We start from the raw sequence: 16,205 nt of genomic DNA, 5'->3' as shown, positions 1-16,205 counted from the left end.
CAACATTGAAGGAAACAGGAACTCAAATCAATGATTTAGAACAGAAAAAAGAAATAAACATTCAACCAGAAAAGAATAAACATTCAACCAGAAGAAACAAGAGCTCAAAAAAATGAGGAGGCTTAGGAACCTCTGGGACCACACTTTAAGAGTTCCAACATCTGAATCATAGGGGTACCAGAGGGAGAACAGAAAAAAACTGAAAACTTATTTGAAAAAATAATGAAGGAAAACTTCCCCGATCTGGCAAAGAAAACAAACATGCAAGTCCTGGAAGTGCACAGCACCCCCCAAAAATGGGCCCAAGGACACACCAAGACACATCATAATTATATTACCGAATATTAAAGATAAGGACAGAATCTCGAAAGCAGCAAGAGAAAAAGAGATAGTTACCTACAAAGGTTCCCGTAAGACTATCGGCTGATTTCTCAAAGAAACCTTGCAGGCAAGAGCAGGCTGGAGAGACATATTCAAAGTCATGAAAGGCAAGGACCTAACATCCAAGATTATTCCATCCAGCAAAGCTATCATCTAGAATAGAAGTGCAGATAAAGTGCTTTCCAGATAAGGTCATGTTAAAGGAGTTCATCTTTACCAAGCCCTTATTATATGAAATGTTAAAGGGACTTACCAAAGAAAAAGGAGAAGATCAAAAGTATGAACAGGGCTTCTGGCCAAGATGGAGGCGTAAGTGGAAACACTGTGCCTCCTCGCACAACCAAAATTAAGGACAACAAAGATTTAGAAACAAACACACAACCAGAACAGACAGAAAATTAATCTGTACGGAAGTCCAACAACCATTCAAACAGACTGGTAAGAGGGGTGAAGTCAGCAGCCGGTAGAGAGGGATTGTGGCAGGAAAAGGAAGTGGCAGCCAGACCCAGGAGCACAGGTGGCGCGCAAAAACTAGGCAAAAACAGGCAGCAAGACAGACCTCGCAATCCGGGGCACCAGCGACAGGAAATAAAGCCTAAAAGCCCAGACTGAAAAGGTGCCAGAAGAGACTCCCAGCCTCACAGGAGAGTGCGTTGGAGACCCACAGGGTCCTAGAATGTACACAAGCCCACCCACCCATGAACCAGCACCAGAAGGGCCCAATTTGCTTGTGGCGGCAGAAGGGACTGAAATCCAAGAAGAGAGAGCGGAGCAAGCACTACTGTTCCCTCTCTGACCCTGCCCCCACATACAGTGCCACAACCCAGCAACTGGGTTGCCCTGCCCTGGTGAACAGAACACCTAAGGCTCCGCCACTCAAATGTAACAGGCACACCTGACCAAAAATGGCTCAATCAGAAGAACAAATCAAAGTTCCAGAGCCAATACTTTTAAGTGACCAAGAGACAGCCAACCTATCAGATGCACCGTTCAAAACACTGGTGATCAGCATGCTCACAGAAATGGTTGATTTTGGTCACAAATTAGATGAGAAAACGAAAACTACACTAAGTGAAATGAAGGAAAATGCACCGGAAACCAATAGTGATGGAAAAAAAACTGGGACTCAAATCAATGGAGTAGACCAGAAGGAAGAAAGATATGACCAAACAGAAAAGAATGAAGAAACAAGAATTCAAAAAAAAGAGGAGAGGCTTAGGAACCTCCAGAACATCTTTAAACGCTCCAACATCCCAACTATAGGGGTACCAGAAGAGGAAGAGAAAGAGCAAGTACAAAACATTTGAACAAATAATAAAGGAGAACTTCCCCAATCTGGCAAAGGAAATAGACTTCCAGGAAGCTCAGAGAGTCTCAAAGAAGATGAGCCCAAAGAGGAACACACCAAGGCACATCATAATTACATTACCCAAGATTAAAATGGAGAGAATTCTAGAAGCAGCAAGAGATAAGGGGATAGTCACCTACAAAAGAGTTCCCATCAGACTGTCAGCGGATTTCTCAAAAGAGACCTTACAGGCAAGAAGGGGCTGGAAAGAAGTATTCCAACTCACGAAAGAAAAGGACCTACATCCGATATCCAGCAAAGCTTTCATTTAGAATGGAAGAGCAGATGATAAAGGGCTTCTTAGATAAGCTCAAGTTCAAGGAGTTCATCATCACCAAGCCCCTATTATATGAAATGTTAAAGGGACTTACCTAAGAAAAAGATTAAAAAAATATGCACAGTGAAAGGACAGCAAACTCACAGTTACTAACAACCACACCTAAAACAAAAGCAAACTAAGCGGACACCTAAAACAGGAGCAGAGCCACAGAAATGGAGATCACATGGAAGGTTAATAACAGGGGAGTGGGAGAATAAGTGGATAGACAGTGGGGAAAAAATAGAAAGGGGAAGGGCAAGAGTAGTGTGGGAAATACAGAAGCTAAAGAACTTAGGACACATAGACATGAACTAAAGGGGGGGAATGTGGGTGGGAGGGAGTGTGCAGGGTGAAGGGGAATAAAGGGGGGGAATGGGACAACTGTAATGGCATAATAAATAAAATATATTTTTAAAAAGTATGAACAGTAAAATGACAACAAACTCACAACTATCAACAACTGAACCTACAAAAACTAAACAACTACAACAGAAAAAGAATCATAGAAATGTAGACTACACAGAGGGTTATCAGTGAAGAGGTGGTAGGGGGAGAATAGGGGAAAAGGTATAGGGATTAAGAAACATAACTGAGCCCTGACTGGTATGGTTCAGTAAACTGACTGCTGCCTTGCAAACCACAGGGTCACTCACTGGTTCAAACCTGTCAGGGCACATGCTTGGGTTGCAGGCCAAGTCCCCAGTTGGGGGCTACCAATCAATGTTTTTCTCCATCCCTTTCTCTCTCTCTCAAAACTAAAAATCTTTTTTTTAAATAAACAAGCAAGCAAATAAATAAATAATTGGTAGGTATAAAATAAACAGGACGAGGTTAAGAACAATATAAGAAATAGAGAATTAATATGTTATGTCCCATGGGCATGAACTAAGCAAGGGAAATAATGCAGGGAAGCGGAATAGAGGAGGCTAACAGGGAGGAAAAAATGGGACAACTGTAATAACATAATAAAATATACTTAAAGAAAAGAAAAACCCCACTGATGCTGTTAGTAAGGTTATATCATAGGACAGCATAATTTTCTGTAACTAAATTTTACCAATGTTACATATGTGTTAAATTAAAAATTAAAAAGTTTCATTTTGTGTTTCATTCGGCTAAATATTTCAACATTTTAGGAGAAGTTATTTGTTTATCTGGGAGTCAATTAACTTACTGGTTTGCGGACATTCCAGAAGTGACAGTAGTAAGGTAAGCATGGATTTTTATTTTCCCTATCCACGATGAGCAAGGTTGGCAGGCTTTTTGTTATACCTTGCAGAAAATATTCATAAGACTACCCTACTGTTCTCCTCACTGATTCCTTACACAATCATTACTTTCCATCCAACTGTTCTCTCAAAAAATACCACACACATACCTATAACCCACCAAATCACCTGAGCAGTGCTACTCAGAATCGCACTTCAACAACTCCAAACGAACAAAACTGGAATTTGATGATGTACTATTTCCAGTACATAATGAGCAAGTCAGGAATTAAAAAAAACATTTCTGACCTCATTGAGCTGGGCATTTTATTCCTTAAAATTTACTTTTTGTGGGCTACATCACACCAACACCATGAGTGTAAAAACAGGATTGCGTGTACTCACCAGTTCTTTGAGAACATCAATCAAGACTTCTACATTCCACGTATGTGCCTGTGCTCCATCACTTTTATCTTTCCCGTCACTCCAGATCCCACTGCCAGGAGCAGAGATACTCTGTAGAAGTAAAGTTTCAATTAAATAAACCCAACTACTTAATGTAGTCGGCTCCTGACTGGTGAACAACCAATCATATTGTAATTTAAAAAATAAGGGGGAGGGAAAGGACAAACTTCATTCGTGTTGTAAAATAGCTGATTTCTACACTTACCTGTAGTGGAATTCCATCTGTTAATCCTGAATGAGTTCGAGCCATCATTCCTAAAACTCTTGCAACCTGGGCAGCTGTAACCTCCCGAACACCAAACTGCACGATTATATTGCGACACTCTTCAATACTGAAACAGAAATTTAACTTCAGAAAAACAACTACCACCATCAATACAAAGGTTAAGAAATGCTAACATAAAATGAGCCCTTGAGTGAAATCCCAAACTTCATTAATATAAACACAGTAAAAAGCTTCATTTCTTGACTTTTATATAGTTAGGAAATGTAAAAACCACCTACTTAAAAAAAACACTTAATGGAAAAGTCTAAAAGGTCAATAAGGAAAATATAAGCAAGAATAATATGTTAAGGCACATATAAATGAGAAATCAGCTGACATTCTTATGGCAACTCCTTTGTAGAAACCTTGTAGGCAAGAGGAGGCTGGAAAGAAGTATTCAAAGTTATGAAAGGCAAGGACCTACATTCAAGATTACTCTATCCAGCAAAGCTTTCATTCCGAATGAAACACTAGATAAAGAGCTTCCCAGATAAGGTTAAATTAAAGTAGTTCATCACTAAGCCTTTATTATATGAAATGTTAAAGGGATTTATCTAAGAAAAATAAGATCAAAAGAACAGTAAAAATTGACAACAAACTCACAACTATCAACAACTGAACCGAAAAAAAAAAACCCCAAAAAACAAAAACAACCCCCCCCCAAAACTAACTAAACAACTAACTAGAACGGGAACAGATTCACAGAACTGGAGGCCACAAAGAAGGTTATCAGCAGGGAGAGGGAGTGGGCAGAATGAAGGAAAAGGTATGGGGAATAAGAAGCATAAGTGGTCAGTACAAAACAGAGGGGGTGCCCTGGCTGGTGTTGCTCAGTGGATTGAGTGCCAGCCTGAGAATCAAAAGACCTCTGGTTCAATTCCCACTCAGGGCACATGCCTGGACTGCGGGCCAGGTCCCTAGTTGGGGGCATACAGAAAGCAGCCACACATTGATGTTTCTCTCCCTCTCTTTCTCCCTTCCTTCCCCCTCTCTAAAAATAAGTAAATAAAATCTTTAAAAAAACAAAAACCAACAAACAAAAAACCCCACACAGACAGGGAAGTTAAGAATAGCATGGAAAATGGGGAAGCTAAAGAACATATACGTACGACACATGGACATGAACTAAGAGGGGAGGGAAAATGCAGGTGGGAGGGGAGTGCAGGGCAGAGAGGATTAAAGTAGAAAAATGTGACAACTGTAATAGCATAATCAATAAAATGTATTTTTTAAAAAGACATATATAATGTTCTTCTCAATCTTTAGTCTGGATTGAGTGACTCTTAAAAATACTGATATTCAAGTTAAGTTTGATTATTCTGATATGTACGAAATCTTGAAAATGCATGCTTTTTACTTTGCATCCTGACGTTTAATTAAACAAAAGTTTTATGCCAGGTACAGGACGCACACATGCACACACACCCCCCAAATACACTTTCAAACATATGTGGAAATGCGGGTTACACGAGTTTTAAAAACATTATAAAAATTACACCTAAAATCAAAGCATAGCACATTAATGCCTTAATAATTGCTCTCATAAAAATATTATCAACTGCCCTGGCTGGTGTAGCTCAGTGGATTGAGCGCGGGCCTGCGAACCACACAATTGCGGTTCGATTCCCAGTCAGGGCACATGCCTGGGTTGCAGGCCAATTCCCAGCAGGGGACTCACGGGAGGCAACCATACATTGATATTTCTCTCCTTCTCCTCCTCTTTAAAGATAAATGAATAAAATCTTAAAAAAAATATTATCAACCTACTATATCACAACCCTTGGTGCCCCTGGCAGATGAGAAAAATGTCCAACAGTCGGGGTATTAAAGACAGAAAAGGAAGGGCGCAGATGAAGGTACAGCCAGGAAATTACGTGTTGGGCCAGGAGGAGAACACTTTGCCTCAGTGTTCTATACCCTCCAAATGAGAGCAGTATCTATCCTGGCAACTAGGCCAGGGACTACAAATGCCTTTATTTGAGAATGGGGAGGGGGAGGAGTAGCAGAGATAAAGATTTAGCCACCAGGATACCTATTGCTGCCACCAAAACTACTAGATTAAATTTAGAAGTAAATTCTTGAAACGTAAAGATGGTTAACACAGTAAATCTTAAGAACGTCCTTTAAAGAACTACATTGCTCTTAACAGAAGAATAATCCGTTTTTTGGCTACTAACCTTGCACAAAAGCCATAGCCTACTTCTTGCATGAAATCAGCCAAAGAGCTCTCCATCATGGTTTTAGCTACCCCTCCAGAATCAGGCAGGATCCTGTCCATTAGAATGTCCCGTTTTTCAGGGTATAAAAGTGGTGCAAGCACCACAGGACAGCGTTCCTGGGGAAAATCTGAAGAAGACAAAATAAATAAAAAATAAGTTACGGGTGCTATACTGATTAAAAACAAACTTTCCTCTTTTACTGTCTCTAAAGGCCCTTCACATCTGAATCTTCCACAAGTTCTTATTCAAAGCAGGTTATTCAGTTTTCCCACGCCCACTAGCCTGACTTCAGCACCAATTCTAAAATTTGACTGTTTTCATAGTACAGGAATTGCTCATCAATATATTTTCAATTTTGTATATTAGAATCCAAATTCACACCCAAAGCATTACTTAAAACTTTCACAATATGGATATCAATCTCAATACAAGAAGGGCATCAGAAACAATTCAAATATTAGAATTTATTTAAATCAAGTGGGAAACTGTGAAATTGAACTACAGAAACACAAATAATAATTGAAATAAATACAAGGTGGTCCATTGTCAATGATTTGCCTTAAAAAAGACTCCGTATCCCTCTAAGAGAAGGATCAGAGGAAGAAAGGATGCAACAACAGAATCAGGAGCTATCTTAACCTAACAAGACCAGTAGCCAAGGAGTTAAAGTGGGTATATAAAAAGTGACTGAATTTTTAGCCCTGGCTGGTGTGGCTCAGGGCACTGAGTCCCAGCCTGCAAACTGAAACGTCACCAGTTCAATTCCCAGTCAGGGCACACGCATGGGTTTCGGGCCAGGTCTCCAGTTGGCAGAATCCAACAGGCAACTGATGCATATATCTCATACATCAATGTTTCTCCCCCCCTTTCCCTCTCCCTTCTCAGTGTAAAAAATAAAAAAAAATTTTAAGTGACTATTTTAAAAAATATTTTATTTATTTATTTTTAGAGGGGAAGGGAAGGAGAGAGGGAAAGAAATATCAATGTATGGTTGCCTCTCATGCGTCCCCTACTGGGAACTGGCCTGCGACCCAGGCATGTGCCCTGACTGGGGAAAAGTGACTAATTTTTTAAACTAAAAAGAGTGTATATCACAGAAATATACCTTCTGTCTCCCCAAAGGAGAATAAAGATTACATGGAATTATATCACTTCTTAAAACTCAGACTACACTAACATTACAAGATTACTCTTACAAAGTTAGAGACATTTTATACCTTTACCATGAGGTTTTCATCACTTTCATATTTTAAATGATAAAATTCTCGCATCCTCAAAAGATTACCACCTTGAGAACTGAAAGGTGAATCACTGTCTTCACATATATTCTGAACCTGTCATGTTTGAGTTCATCCAAAGAAATCAACTTTTGTAAGCTACAGACACTTCTTTACCTCTGCGCAATGTCTTAAGAAAAGCGTCTATCTGCTCCTGTCCAACTCCAAAGGCTCCCTTCTGCCCAAAGAGGAGATGGGAGAGGAGGAGGTGTAGGACCTCTATTGCTATATCCTGGAAGCCACCTTCTTGATTTCCACTGACGTCTGCGTCAATGTAAGAACGCAGAAGATCTGGGAGCTTCTGTTTGATAAACTGGGCAGCTAGAAGTCAGGTAAACCAAAAATCACATGTTATTTTTGCACCACAATAGGGAAAAAGTCACATATCATCAAAATACATCACTGTCATTCACCAACTCACCTTTCACCCTCTAATGTCTAGTAGGTAGGTATAAGTAAGACAGCAATTGCCAGGGACTGGGAGGAGAGGGAAATAAAGAGCTGTTCCATGGGGTATAATGTTTGTTTCATAAGATGAAGAAACTCCCTAATCTGTTACACCACAATGTGCAGATAAAGGTGATTATGAAGCTAAATGTAATGAGTTTTTGCCATATATACATACGAGACTGCCCCCCCCAAAATATTAAATTAGTCTTAGTCTCTAGATTTACAAGTACGAAGCCTCAAAAGATTCAAAAACCCATGGACTTTACTGCAGGATATGTAGGCAAATGGGAACTTACCAAAACCTCTGAGATCTGAGCTGGAAGAATTCAAGAGGGCAAGGCCAAAAATTACCTGAACAAGAATGGTTATATTGATCAGAGTCAAATAACTGTTTTTAATTTTAATTCTGCCTACATTTCTTTCCTTTAAATTACTTACCTCTTGTACTTTGCTTAACTTGAGAACTTTACTCAGCTGGGCAAATAAGTGGGGTGCAGGCTTTAAACTCTGAAATGAACCAAACTTTATTGTAAAACAAGAACTTGCAATTTTTAAAAAGTTTATGAAAGCGCCTATTCACCCACTTATGAAACCACATGGTGTGATGTAACTCTGTAGTGCTGCTAGAAACAATATACACCATGTCCTAGAACTCTGGACTGACAAGCTTAAGCTTTCACATGAGCTTGCGTTAGTAAGAATATCTTCTATTTATTATTAATCTCACGGCCTTGATTTTGTTAGAATGCTATAAAGACCCCAACATAACTACTTAAAATTTTAAAATCAAAAGGTTAATGGCCTTTGTAGAAAGTCTAGTAAGAGATCACATTCTTAGGACAACTAAAGATAAAATAATACCAACCTTCTGATAGTGCAATGGATTATCAATGGCATAGGACAACGTGGAGATAAAATTTGGCTTTGTAATCAGCGACGCACACTCCTGAATCAGAAATTGAGTCTTTAAAAATAAAAAATAAATTTTAATTAGCACTAACAGTCATCACGTTGCAAACAGAAGATGTACTCAAAACACTAAAGTATAATCCAATATTACATACTGTTTCAACATTATCAAAAGCTCTTTAAAACTCCCTTTAAACACATAAAATATTGGGTTGGTCTAAAAGTTTGTCCATTTTTTCCTGTAAGATGGCTCTAGTAGCACTTAGTTGTCTTTTAACTTCATTTGAAACAATTTTTGTTAGATTGTATTCTAACAGCAGTCATATCAGTGTACATTAAAAATATTATCAATTTTTGTGCAGCCATTTTAATATTGAAAATGGGAAGAAATAAGCAACATTTTTAGCACATTGTGTTTTATTATTTCAAGAACTGTAAAAATGCAAATGTTACAGAAAAAAGATTTGTGCAACGTATAGAGAGGGTGCTGTGACATGAGGGTGCTGGTTGAGCATGTCAAAAGTAGTTCATGAAGTTTCTTTGTTGACATTTTGACAAGTTTCTTGCTGGAGATTTCTCACTGGATGATACTCCTTGGTCAGTAGACCAGCTGAAGGTGACAGAGATCCATGTGAGACATTAATTGAGAACAATCAAGGTTATATTATACCACATGGGAAATAGCTAACATACTCAAAATACGCAAATCAAGCAGTGACAATCATTTGCACCAGCTTGGTTGTGTTAATTACTTTGATGTTTGGGTTCCATGTAAGTTAAACAAAAAAAATCTCCTTGACCGTATTTCCTTATGTGATTCTCTACTCAAACGTAGTAAGCCCTGGCTGGTGTGGCTCAGTGGATTGAGTGATGGCCTGTGAACCGAAAGGTAACCAGTTCGGTTCCCAGTCAGGGCACAAACCTGGGTCGCAGGACAGGTCCCTGGTTGGGGGTATGCAAGAGGCAACTGATGGATGTTTCTCTCCCTCTCTTTCTCCCTTCCTTCCCCCTCTCTTAAAAAAAAAAAGTAGCAAAAACATTCAATTTTTTAAAACAAATTGTGACAGGTGATAAAAAGTGGATACTTTATAATAACATAGAATGAAAGAGATCATGGGGCAAGCAAAACAAACTATCACTAACTACACCAAAGTTCAGTCTTCCTCTGAAGACAGTGATGTTGTGAATGGTGGGATTGGAATGGAGTCATCTATTATGAGCTCTTCCCGGAAAAACCAAATGATTAATTCCAAAACCAAATGATTAATTCCAACAAGTACTGCTTCTAATCAGACCAACTGAAAGCAGCACTCAACAAAATGTATCTAGATTTAGTCCACAGAAGAGCACATAATCTTCCATCAGGATAACACAAGACCACAGGTTTCTTTGATGACCAAGCAAAAACTGTTACGGTTTGGTTGGGAAGTTCTGTTTTATCCACTATATTCATCAGACATTAACACCTTGGATTTCTATTTATTTCATTCTTTATAACATTTTTTTAATGGATAAAATTTCAATTCCCTGGAAGACTACAAATGGCACCTGGAATAGTTCTTTGCTCAAAAAGATAAAAAGATAAAAAGATTGGGGAAGATGGAATTATGAAATTGCCTGAAATATGGCAGAAGGTAGTGGAACAAAATGGTAAATACCAAAGTTACTCATGAAAATAAAAAACGTGACTTTTATTTTTACTTTTAAGCATAACAACTTTTTGGCCAACTTAATATGTTAGCAAGAAGTGCTAAACCATACCAAACCTCTTCAGAATAAAGTCCACTGACCAAATACTATAAGGAATAATATGATAAATTGTTTCCAGATTGAGAATCAAGCCAAAGAAACTCAATCTAGAATATGAGATTTCCCCTCTGCCTCACTTGCTGGTCAAGCAGCCCTTCTCCACATTCCTCCTTCCTTTAGGCAGGTCTGCTCACCAGCTCTGTAACCCTGAACTAGGTAGCTGTGATGGTCTGCAGCCAGGCAGGAGGAGGGAAGGCCTAAAAGGGAGGAGGTTCCACTATCTTTCAACCACTCAGTTAAGATTATTTCTGGATGCTCTTTGTAAGCGCTGTTTTCTACATATACTTATGACCAAAATGCAATTCATTTGATCTAAGTCAACAAACCCAGTAAGCCCCAAATACCTGATGAAAATCTTTGCCACTGCTTTTACCATCGCCACTGAAATCCACATGCGAAAATAGGCAGCGTAATAAATGCCTGTCTGCCTCAGGACCGTGCCGATTCACAATCTAAAATGATGAAAAAGAGTTTGTACTCAACATTAAGGGAATTTTAAAAAAAGAAAGAAAAATCAATCTCTAGGGCAAAGTCACAAGTTTCATTAATGGTTCATTTTGGAATAAGAGTTACAGGAATTAATGAGATAGAGGTACCAGTATTTTATAACATTTCAAAAATGTTTCCTACAGTCGCTAGCAGGAAGCACAGAAGAAAAAGCACCAGTAAGAAGCCCTTATAACAGCTTTGGTCAACATCCACAATGAAAACAACAAGCATAAATGACATGTAGTAAGAATACTTTTGAAATTGTAAGGCAACAATTTTATAACTGGACTCAACAAGAGCATCACTTTTCCTATGCATTATTTTTACTAAAAAAGTAACCTGAAATCTCTCTAACATAGCTGTGAGTGACTCTTTACAAAAGTCTACAAGGCAAGGTTCTAAAACAACTGGTCTATCTTCAGTATTTTAGCTGCTGCTCCTGCGCTTCATTAATTTCTTGCTGTTCCTCAATTCACTAATGTTTGTACTTGCTATTCCCTCTAACTGAAAAGCTCCAGTTAGCTACAGCACTTGTTCTCTCAACTCCTTTAGGTTTCTCTCTAAAGTCACCTCATCAGTGAGGTCTTTCATAATTACCCTCTCTAAAATAGCACAAGAACCCTTAACCCTGCTTTACCCTTTCTGCACTGTACTTGCCGCCACCTGATTGTATGTTTATTTTCTATGTTCCTCTGGATTTTTAAGTTACATAAAAGCAAGGAGTTGTGCAGCTGTGTTGCTTCACATCTGGTCTAGACAAGGGGTTATATGTGTGCAGAGTAATCACTGCTTATTAAATGCTACATTAATAAACTATAAATAATAACTATCTAACTAACTACTTTGGGCTAAACTGGTACTGAGCCTCCAGTGGTTTACTTTTCAACAACCCCGATGAAAATTACTATCATTTTACAGATGAAGCAGAGGACACAAAACAGACACCATGACTCTAAAATTCAATTTATTATTTGAGAAATCTGGATTCTCAGTCCAACTCCAAAGCCTATTCTTTTCCACTGTACCATGGTAATTATGTGATGGCTCCCTGAGTTAACTTATTTCAGTTTTCCCATATCCAGAAAATGTGATGAGAGTCAAGTAAAACCAATGTCTACATTTTCCCATTGACATCTTAAAGTTAAAATCCACATAATCAGATAATAAGAACCTCTCCAACTCTACAGATTGTTAACCTAATTATATCACAATGTGTTGGTTTTGTGGGTTCTTATCATTGCTTCAATTCTATACAGGCAGAGATTTTTTTGCCTATCCCCTGGAAAGATGAAACCTTACCTTAAACAGCCAAATCAAATTAATTAAAAAATTACCTGTGCTCCAACCAAATAGACCTCACCCTCAAAAGAGCAAAATCACTTAGCTTAACAAATACTTGCCAAATACAAGCAATATACCATTCAAGACACAAGTAAATACAGCAGCAGAGGAGACCAATTGGTTCCATAGCTTTCATGAAGTACATTTTCATGGGGGGAAGAAAAGTACAGGCAAAGAATTTCTGATAACGTTTAACTGTTGTATGAAGAAAATAAAACAGGGGTATATGACACTGATGGGAGAGGGGTGGGCGGTACCTCAGAAGAGACCTTCCCTAAAGATGTAACATGTAAGCTGAGACTTCAGGTAAAAACCAACCACACAGAGATGAAAAAAATAGCATTTGAGCCCTGACTGGTATGACTTAGTTGGCTGGGCACTGTCCCGTAAGGTGAGAGGTTGCCAATCGGGGGGCACATGCCTGGGTTGTGGGTTTGGTCCCCAGTGGGAGGGTGCTGAGAGGCAGCCAATACATGTGTCTCTCCATCTTTTTCCTCCCTTTGCCCTCTCTCTAAAAATAAATAAAATCTTGACTGGCGGGGGCACAGGAGTATAATAGGACTAAATGGCAACGGAAAAAATAAAATAAAGATTTTAAATAATAATAAAAGAAAAAATTTAAACACAATCTTTTTTAAAAGAATATAAAATGCTTGAAAAAAGAAAAAAAAAAAAGAACTGCATTTGAGAAGAATGCCAGAGGAAATTAAGGGACTGATCATAGTTAATGAACATGCTGACTTATACCAACCTTTAAAAAAAAAATGGAAGAGACATGCCATTAGTCTGCCAATAGTTAAAAACAAAAAAATATTGAGGTTATTGTTTTAACTAGAATCAGCAAAATTTCACAAATGTCCCTTTATATACTTACATTTATTTTGATAATTATTTTACAATGGCTTTTACAGCTCCTCAATCTTCACAACCCTCATACATAGACAAACAAGACCAGGCTGTTATACATAAGCTGTTTTGTTTGGTTTTGAAGTCAAGGTTGTACCCTGGCTGGTGTGGCTCAGTGGATTAAGTGTCGGCCTATGCATCCAAACTTGGCTGGTTTGATTCCTGGTCAGGGAACAAGCCTGGGTTGCGGGCCAGGTCCCTGGTTGCACGAGTGCGAGAGGCAACTTAGTCAATGTCTCTCCCTTTCTTTCTCCTTCCTTTCCCCCCTCTCTAAAAACAAACAAATAAAATCTTAAAGGAAAAAAACAGTCAAGGCTGCAATGACTAAAGAGAAATGCCATATACAACCTTGCCAGCTAGTGATAGTATCACAAGATAAACTTTACGGCTACTAGGTGAATGGAATTTTCCTTCTGTGATATCGTGCTGTCCCTCACTAAGAGCAACTGTTCTTTCTTTTAAAACTAAAGTGATCCTGGCTGGTGTAGCTCAGTGGATTGAGCGCGGGCCTGTGAACCAGAGGATCACGGTTCGATTCCCAGTCAGGGCACATGCCTGGGTTGTAGCCCAGTTCCCTGCAGGCCAACTCCCAGCAGGGGACTCACAAGAGGCAACCATACATAGATGTTTCTCTCCCTCTCTCCTTCCCCTCTAAAGATAAATAAATAAATAAAATCTAAAAAAAACACAAAAACTAAAGTGATATTATAAAAACATGATCTTGGGTTGCGAAGATGCTGAAACAAGATTTTATTAATCCTATAAAATTAAGCCCTAGACCTTTTTACTTAAAATTCATACCATTCCACCCACTGGGCAGGGAAAGACTAATAAAATAATGTACCATACAAATAATAAAACATCTTTATATTTCTTAAGCTTATTAAACACGCTGGAAGTCTTTAAATATGCATCCCAGGTTTTCCCTGTTATGTGGATGAATACTTGGAGATACTTTATAAACAATACCACATATATTCAAAACAGTTTAATATATTGAAAAGAACATGAAAACAAATCTTTGCAGCAAATATAGAGTTACTTTCTACACATAAAGCATTGATTTAAAGGAAAAAATGTCAAATTTTTAAGCAAAAGATGTAGAACTAAGTTCATTTTTTTCTATTCTAACTTTTCCAATAATTTTTTAAATTCCACTCTCAAAAAAAAATTCTATTTTTAGTAGTGATCCCAATGATATGATAGATAGTTTATTCTTACCACCTCAAATGACAAGCCAAATGTAGATTTCCATTTGGGACTGATAAATCCAGAAATGAAAATGTTCAGGACTGATAAATGTCTCAAAATATATAACTGTGTTTTGATCAAATAATGAGTCTGGGGCACAGATGAACTATAAAAAACAGACTGTCCATTTAGAGAGCCAGATCAACATACAGAAACTGCAGAAAGGCAAAGGAGATAGACCTGAGGTAACAACCAGGTCTAAGATGCAACTTTTACTGGGGTGGGGGGAGGGGTGGGGAGAAATGCAGACAACTGTAATCGAACAACAAAAAATTTTTTTAAAAAGTGGGATGCAACTTTTAATGTCTGTGAGCAAACCAGTTAGCCAAAGGAAAATGCTGGAGAAAAAGAATAGGAGGAGGCACCCATTACCAATTATGAAAACAAAAATGGCAGACCAACTTAACACACTTTCCCATCCTCAAGACGGTTTATATGTGAGTAAATAACTGGGTCAATTTAAAGACAAGCAAAAATCCAAACACTCAGAATGAAACCTATTTGAAGAAACTAAAACAGAACCAAGAAACAAACAAGACTGGTAAAGAAGACGCATTTCAAAGGACTTAGTCAAATAAACAAACAGAAGAGTTCAAATAGAATTCCATGCCCTCACAGTTATTACAGAACTGCTTTGTTTTGTTTTGTTTTGTTTTTTGAGGAGAAAATCCTCAAAAAGGTGTAACACTGGTTCAAAAACAAGATAACAGAAGGAAATGAAAGCAAACTTGCAGTACTTACGAAAGAAACATATGGCAAAAATCTTATAGAAAAGATATCACCTAATAATCAATATCTCACAAGCCACAAAAGAAATTAAAAAATTTTGTAAGAAAATAACAAAAATACCCCTGCACTACTTAAATCTAAAGATTCAAAGGTATGTCACAGCACAAGAAAGGCTGATACAAAATAATCAATACTACAACATAAACAGGAGGTTAACAAATTCCAATTAAAGCAAAATACACAGGATATTAAGGTTAGGAATAGGTATAGGCAGGAAAGGTTAGCTTATCTGCACCAACAGAAATGCCTCCCTTCTAATGATGTAACTGATTCTCTTCTCTTTCTCATAAATACCCTTTGCTTTTGTCTCCCAATCAAACTATTATTTGGGTTTCTGACTAAATCAATACTTTCTGAATAAATTTTTGTTAAAGAAAGAAATCAAATAGGGACTAGACAATTTTAAGAATTAAAAAAAATTCAATTAAAGTTCAATTCCCAGTCTAGGGCACATGCCTGCGTTGTAGGGCAGGCCCCCAGTAGGGGGTAAGAGAGAGGCAACCACACATTGATGTTTCTCCCTCTCTCTTCATCACTCCCTTCCCCTCCCTGAAAAGAAATAAATAAACTCTTTTTAAAAAAGAAAAGAAAAAAATTGATCCCTGCCATTAGAAAACAAAGCAGAAGAGTTGCCCAGGCTTGAATTTCTAGGAATATATCCTACAAATACACTAACATATACATGCAAAAAATGATCATGTAACAACACAGTCTGTAGAGGAAACGAAAAATTTCTATAACTTAAATGTCCATCAACAGTAAGTTATGATTCATCCATA

The 16,205-nt window shown here is 38.0% G+C and overlaps 1 protein-coding gene across 7 annotated transcripts in view; it reads right to left on the bottom strand.

The window, feature by feature from the left end:
* CNOT1 (CCR4-NOT transcription complex subunit 1) overlaps window positions 1–16,205 on the bottom strand; it is an 83,401-nt gene that overhangs the window by 44,049 nt on the left and 23,147 nt on the right. For all 7 annotated transcript variants that reach the window (XM_037041598.1, XM_037041597.1, XM_037041601.1 and 4 more), the window contains exons 3-10: window positions 10,995–11,102; window positions 8,798–8,896; window positions 8,371–8,439; window positions 8,229–8,283; window positions 7,600–7,803; window positions 6,164–6,332; window positions 3,927–4,053; window positions 3,662–3,772 (exon numbers count right to left, since the gene is read on the bottom strand). In XM_037041598.1, the coding sequence (XP_036897493.1) occupies window positions 3,662–3,772; window positions 3,927–4,053; window positions 6,164–6,332; window positions 7,600–7,803; window positions 8,229–8,283; window positions 8,371–8,439; window positions 8,798–8,896; window positions 10,995–11,102 (942 nt within the window). The remainder of the gene's footprint in view (window positions 1–3,661; window positions 3,773–3,926; window positions 4,054–6,163; window positions 6,333–7,599; window positions 7,804–8,228; window positions 8,284–8,370; window positions 8,440–8,797; window positions 8,897–10,994; window positions 11,103–16,205) is intronic.

The sequence above is a fragment of the Sturnira hondurensis genome, unplaced genomic scaffold (genome assembly GCF_014824575.4).
Source record: "Sturnira hondurensis isolate 20B ecotype Veracruz unplaced genomic scaffold, ASM1482457v3 Scaffold0003090, whole genome shotgun sequence".
In the NCBI taxonomy this organism is placed as follows: domain Eukaryota; kingdom Metazoa; phylum Chordata; class Mammalia; order Chiroptera; family Phyllostomidae; genus Sturnira; species Sturnira hondurensis.
The sequence above is the reverse complement of the archived record's forward strand: the minus strand, read 5'-3'. Positions and strand labels throughout refer to the sequence as shown.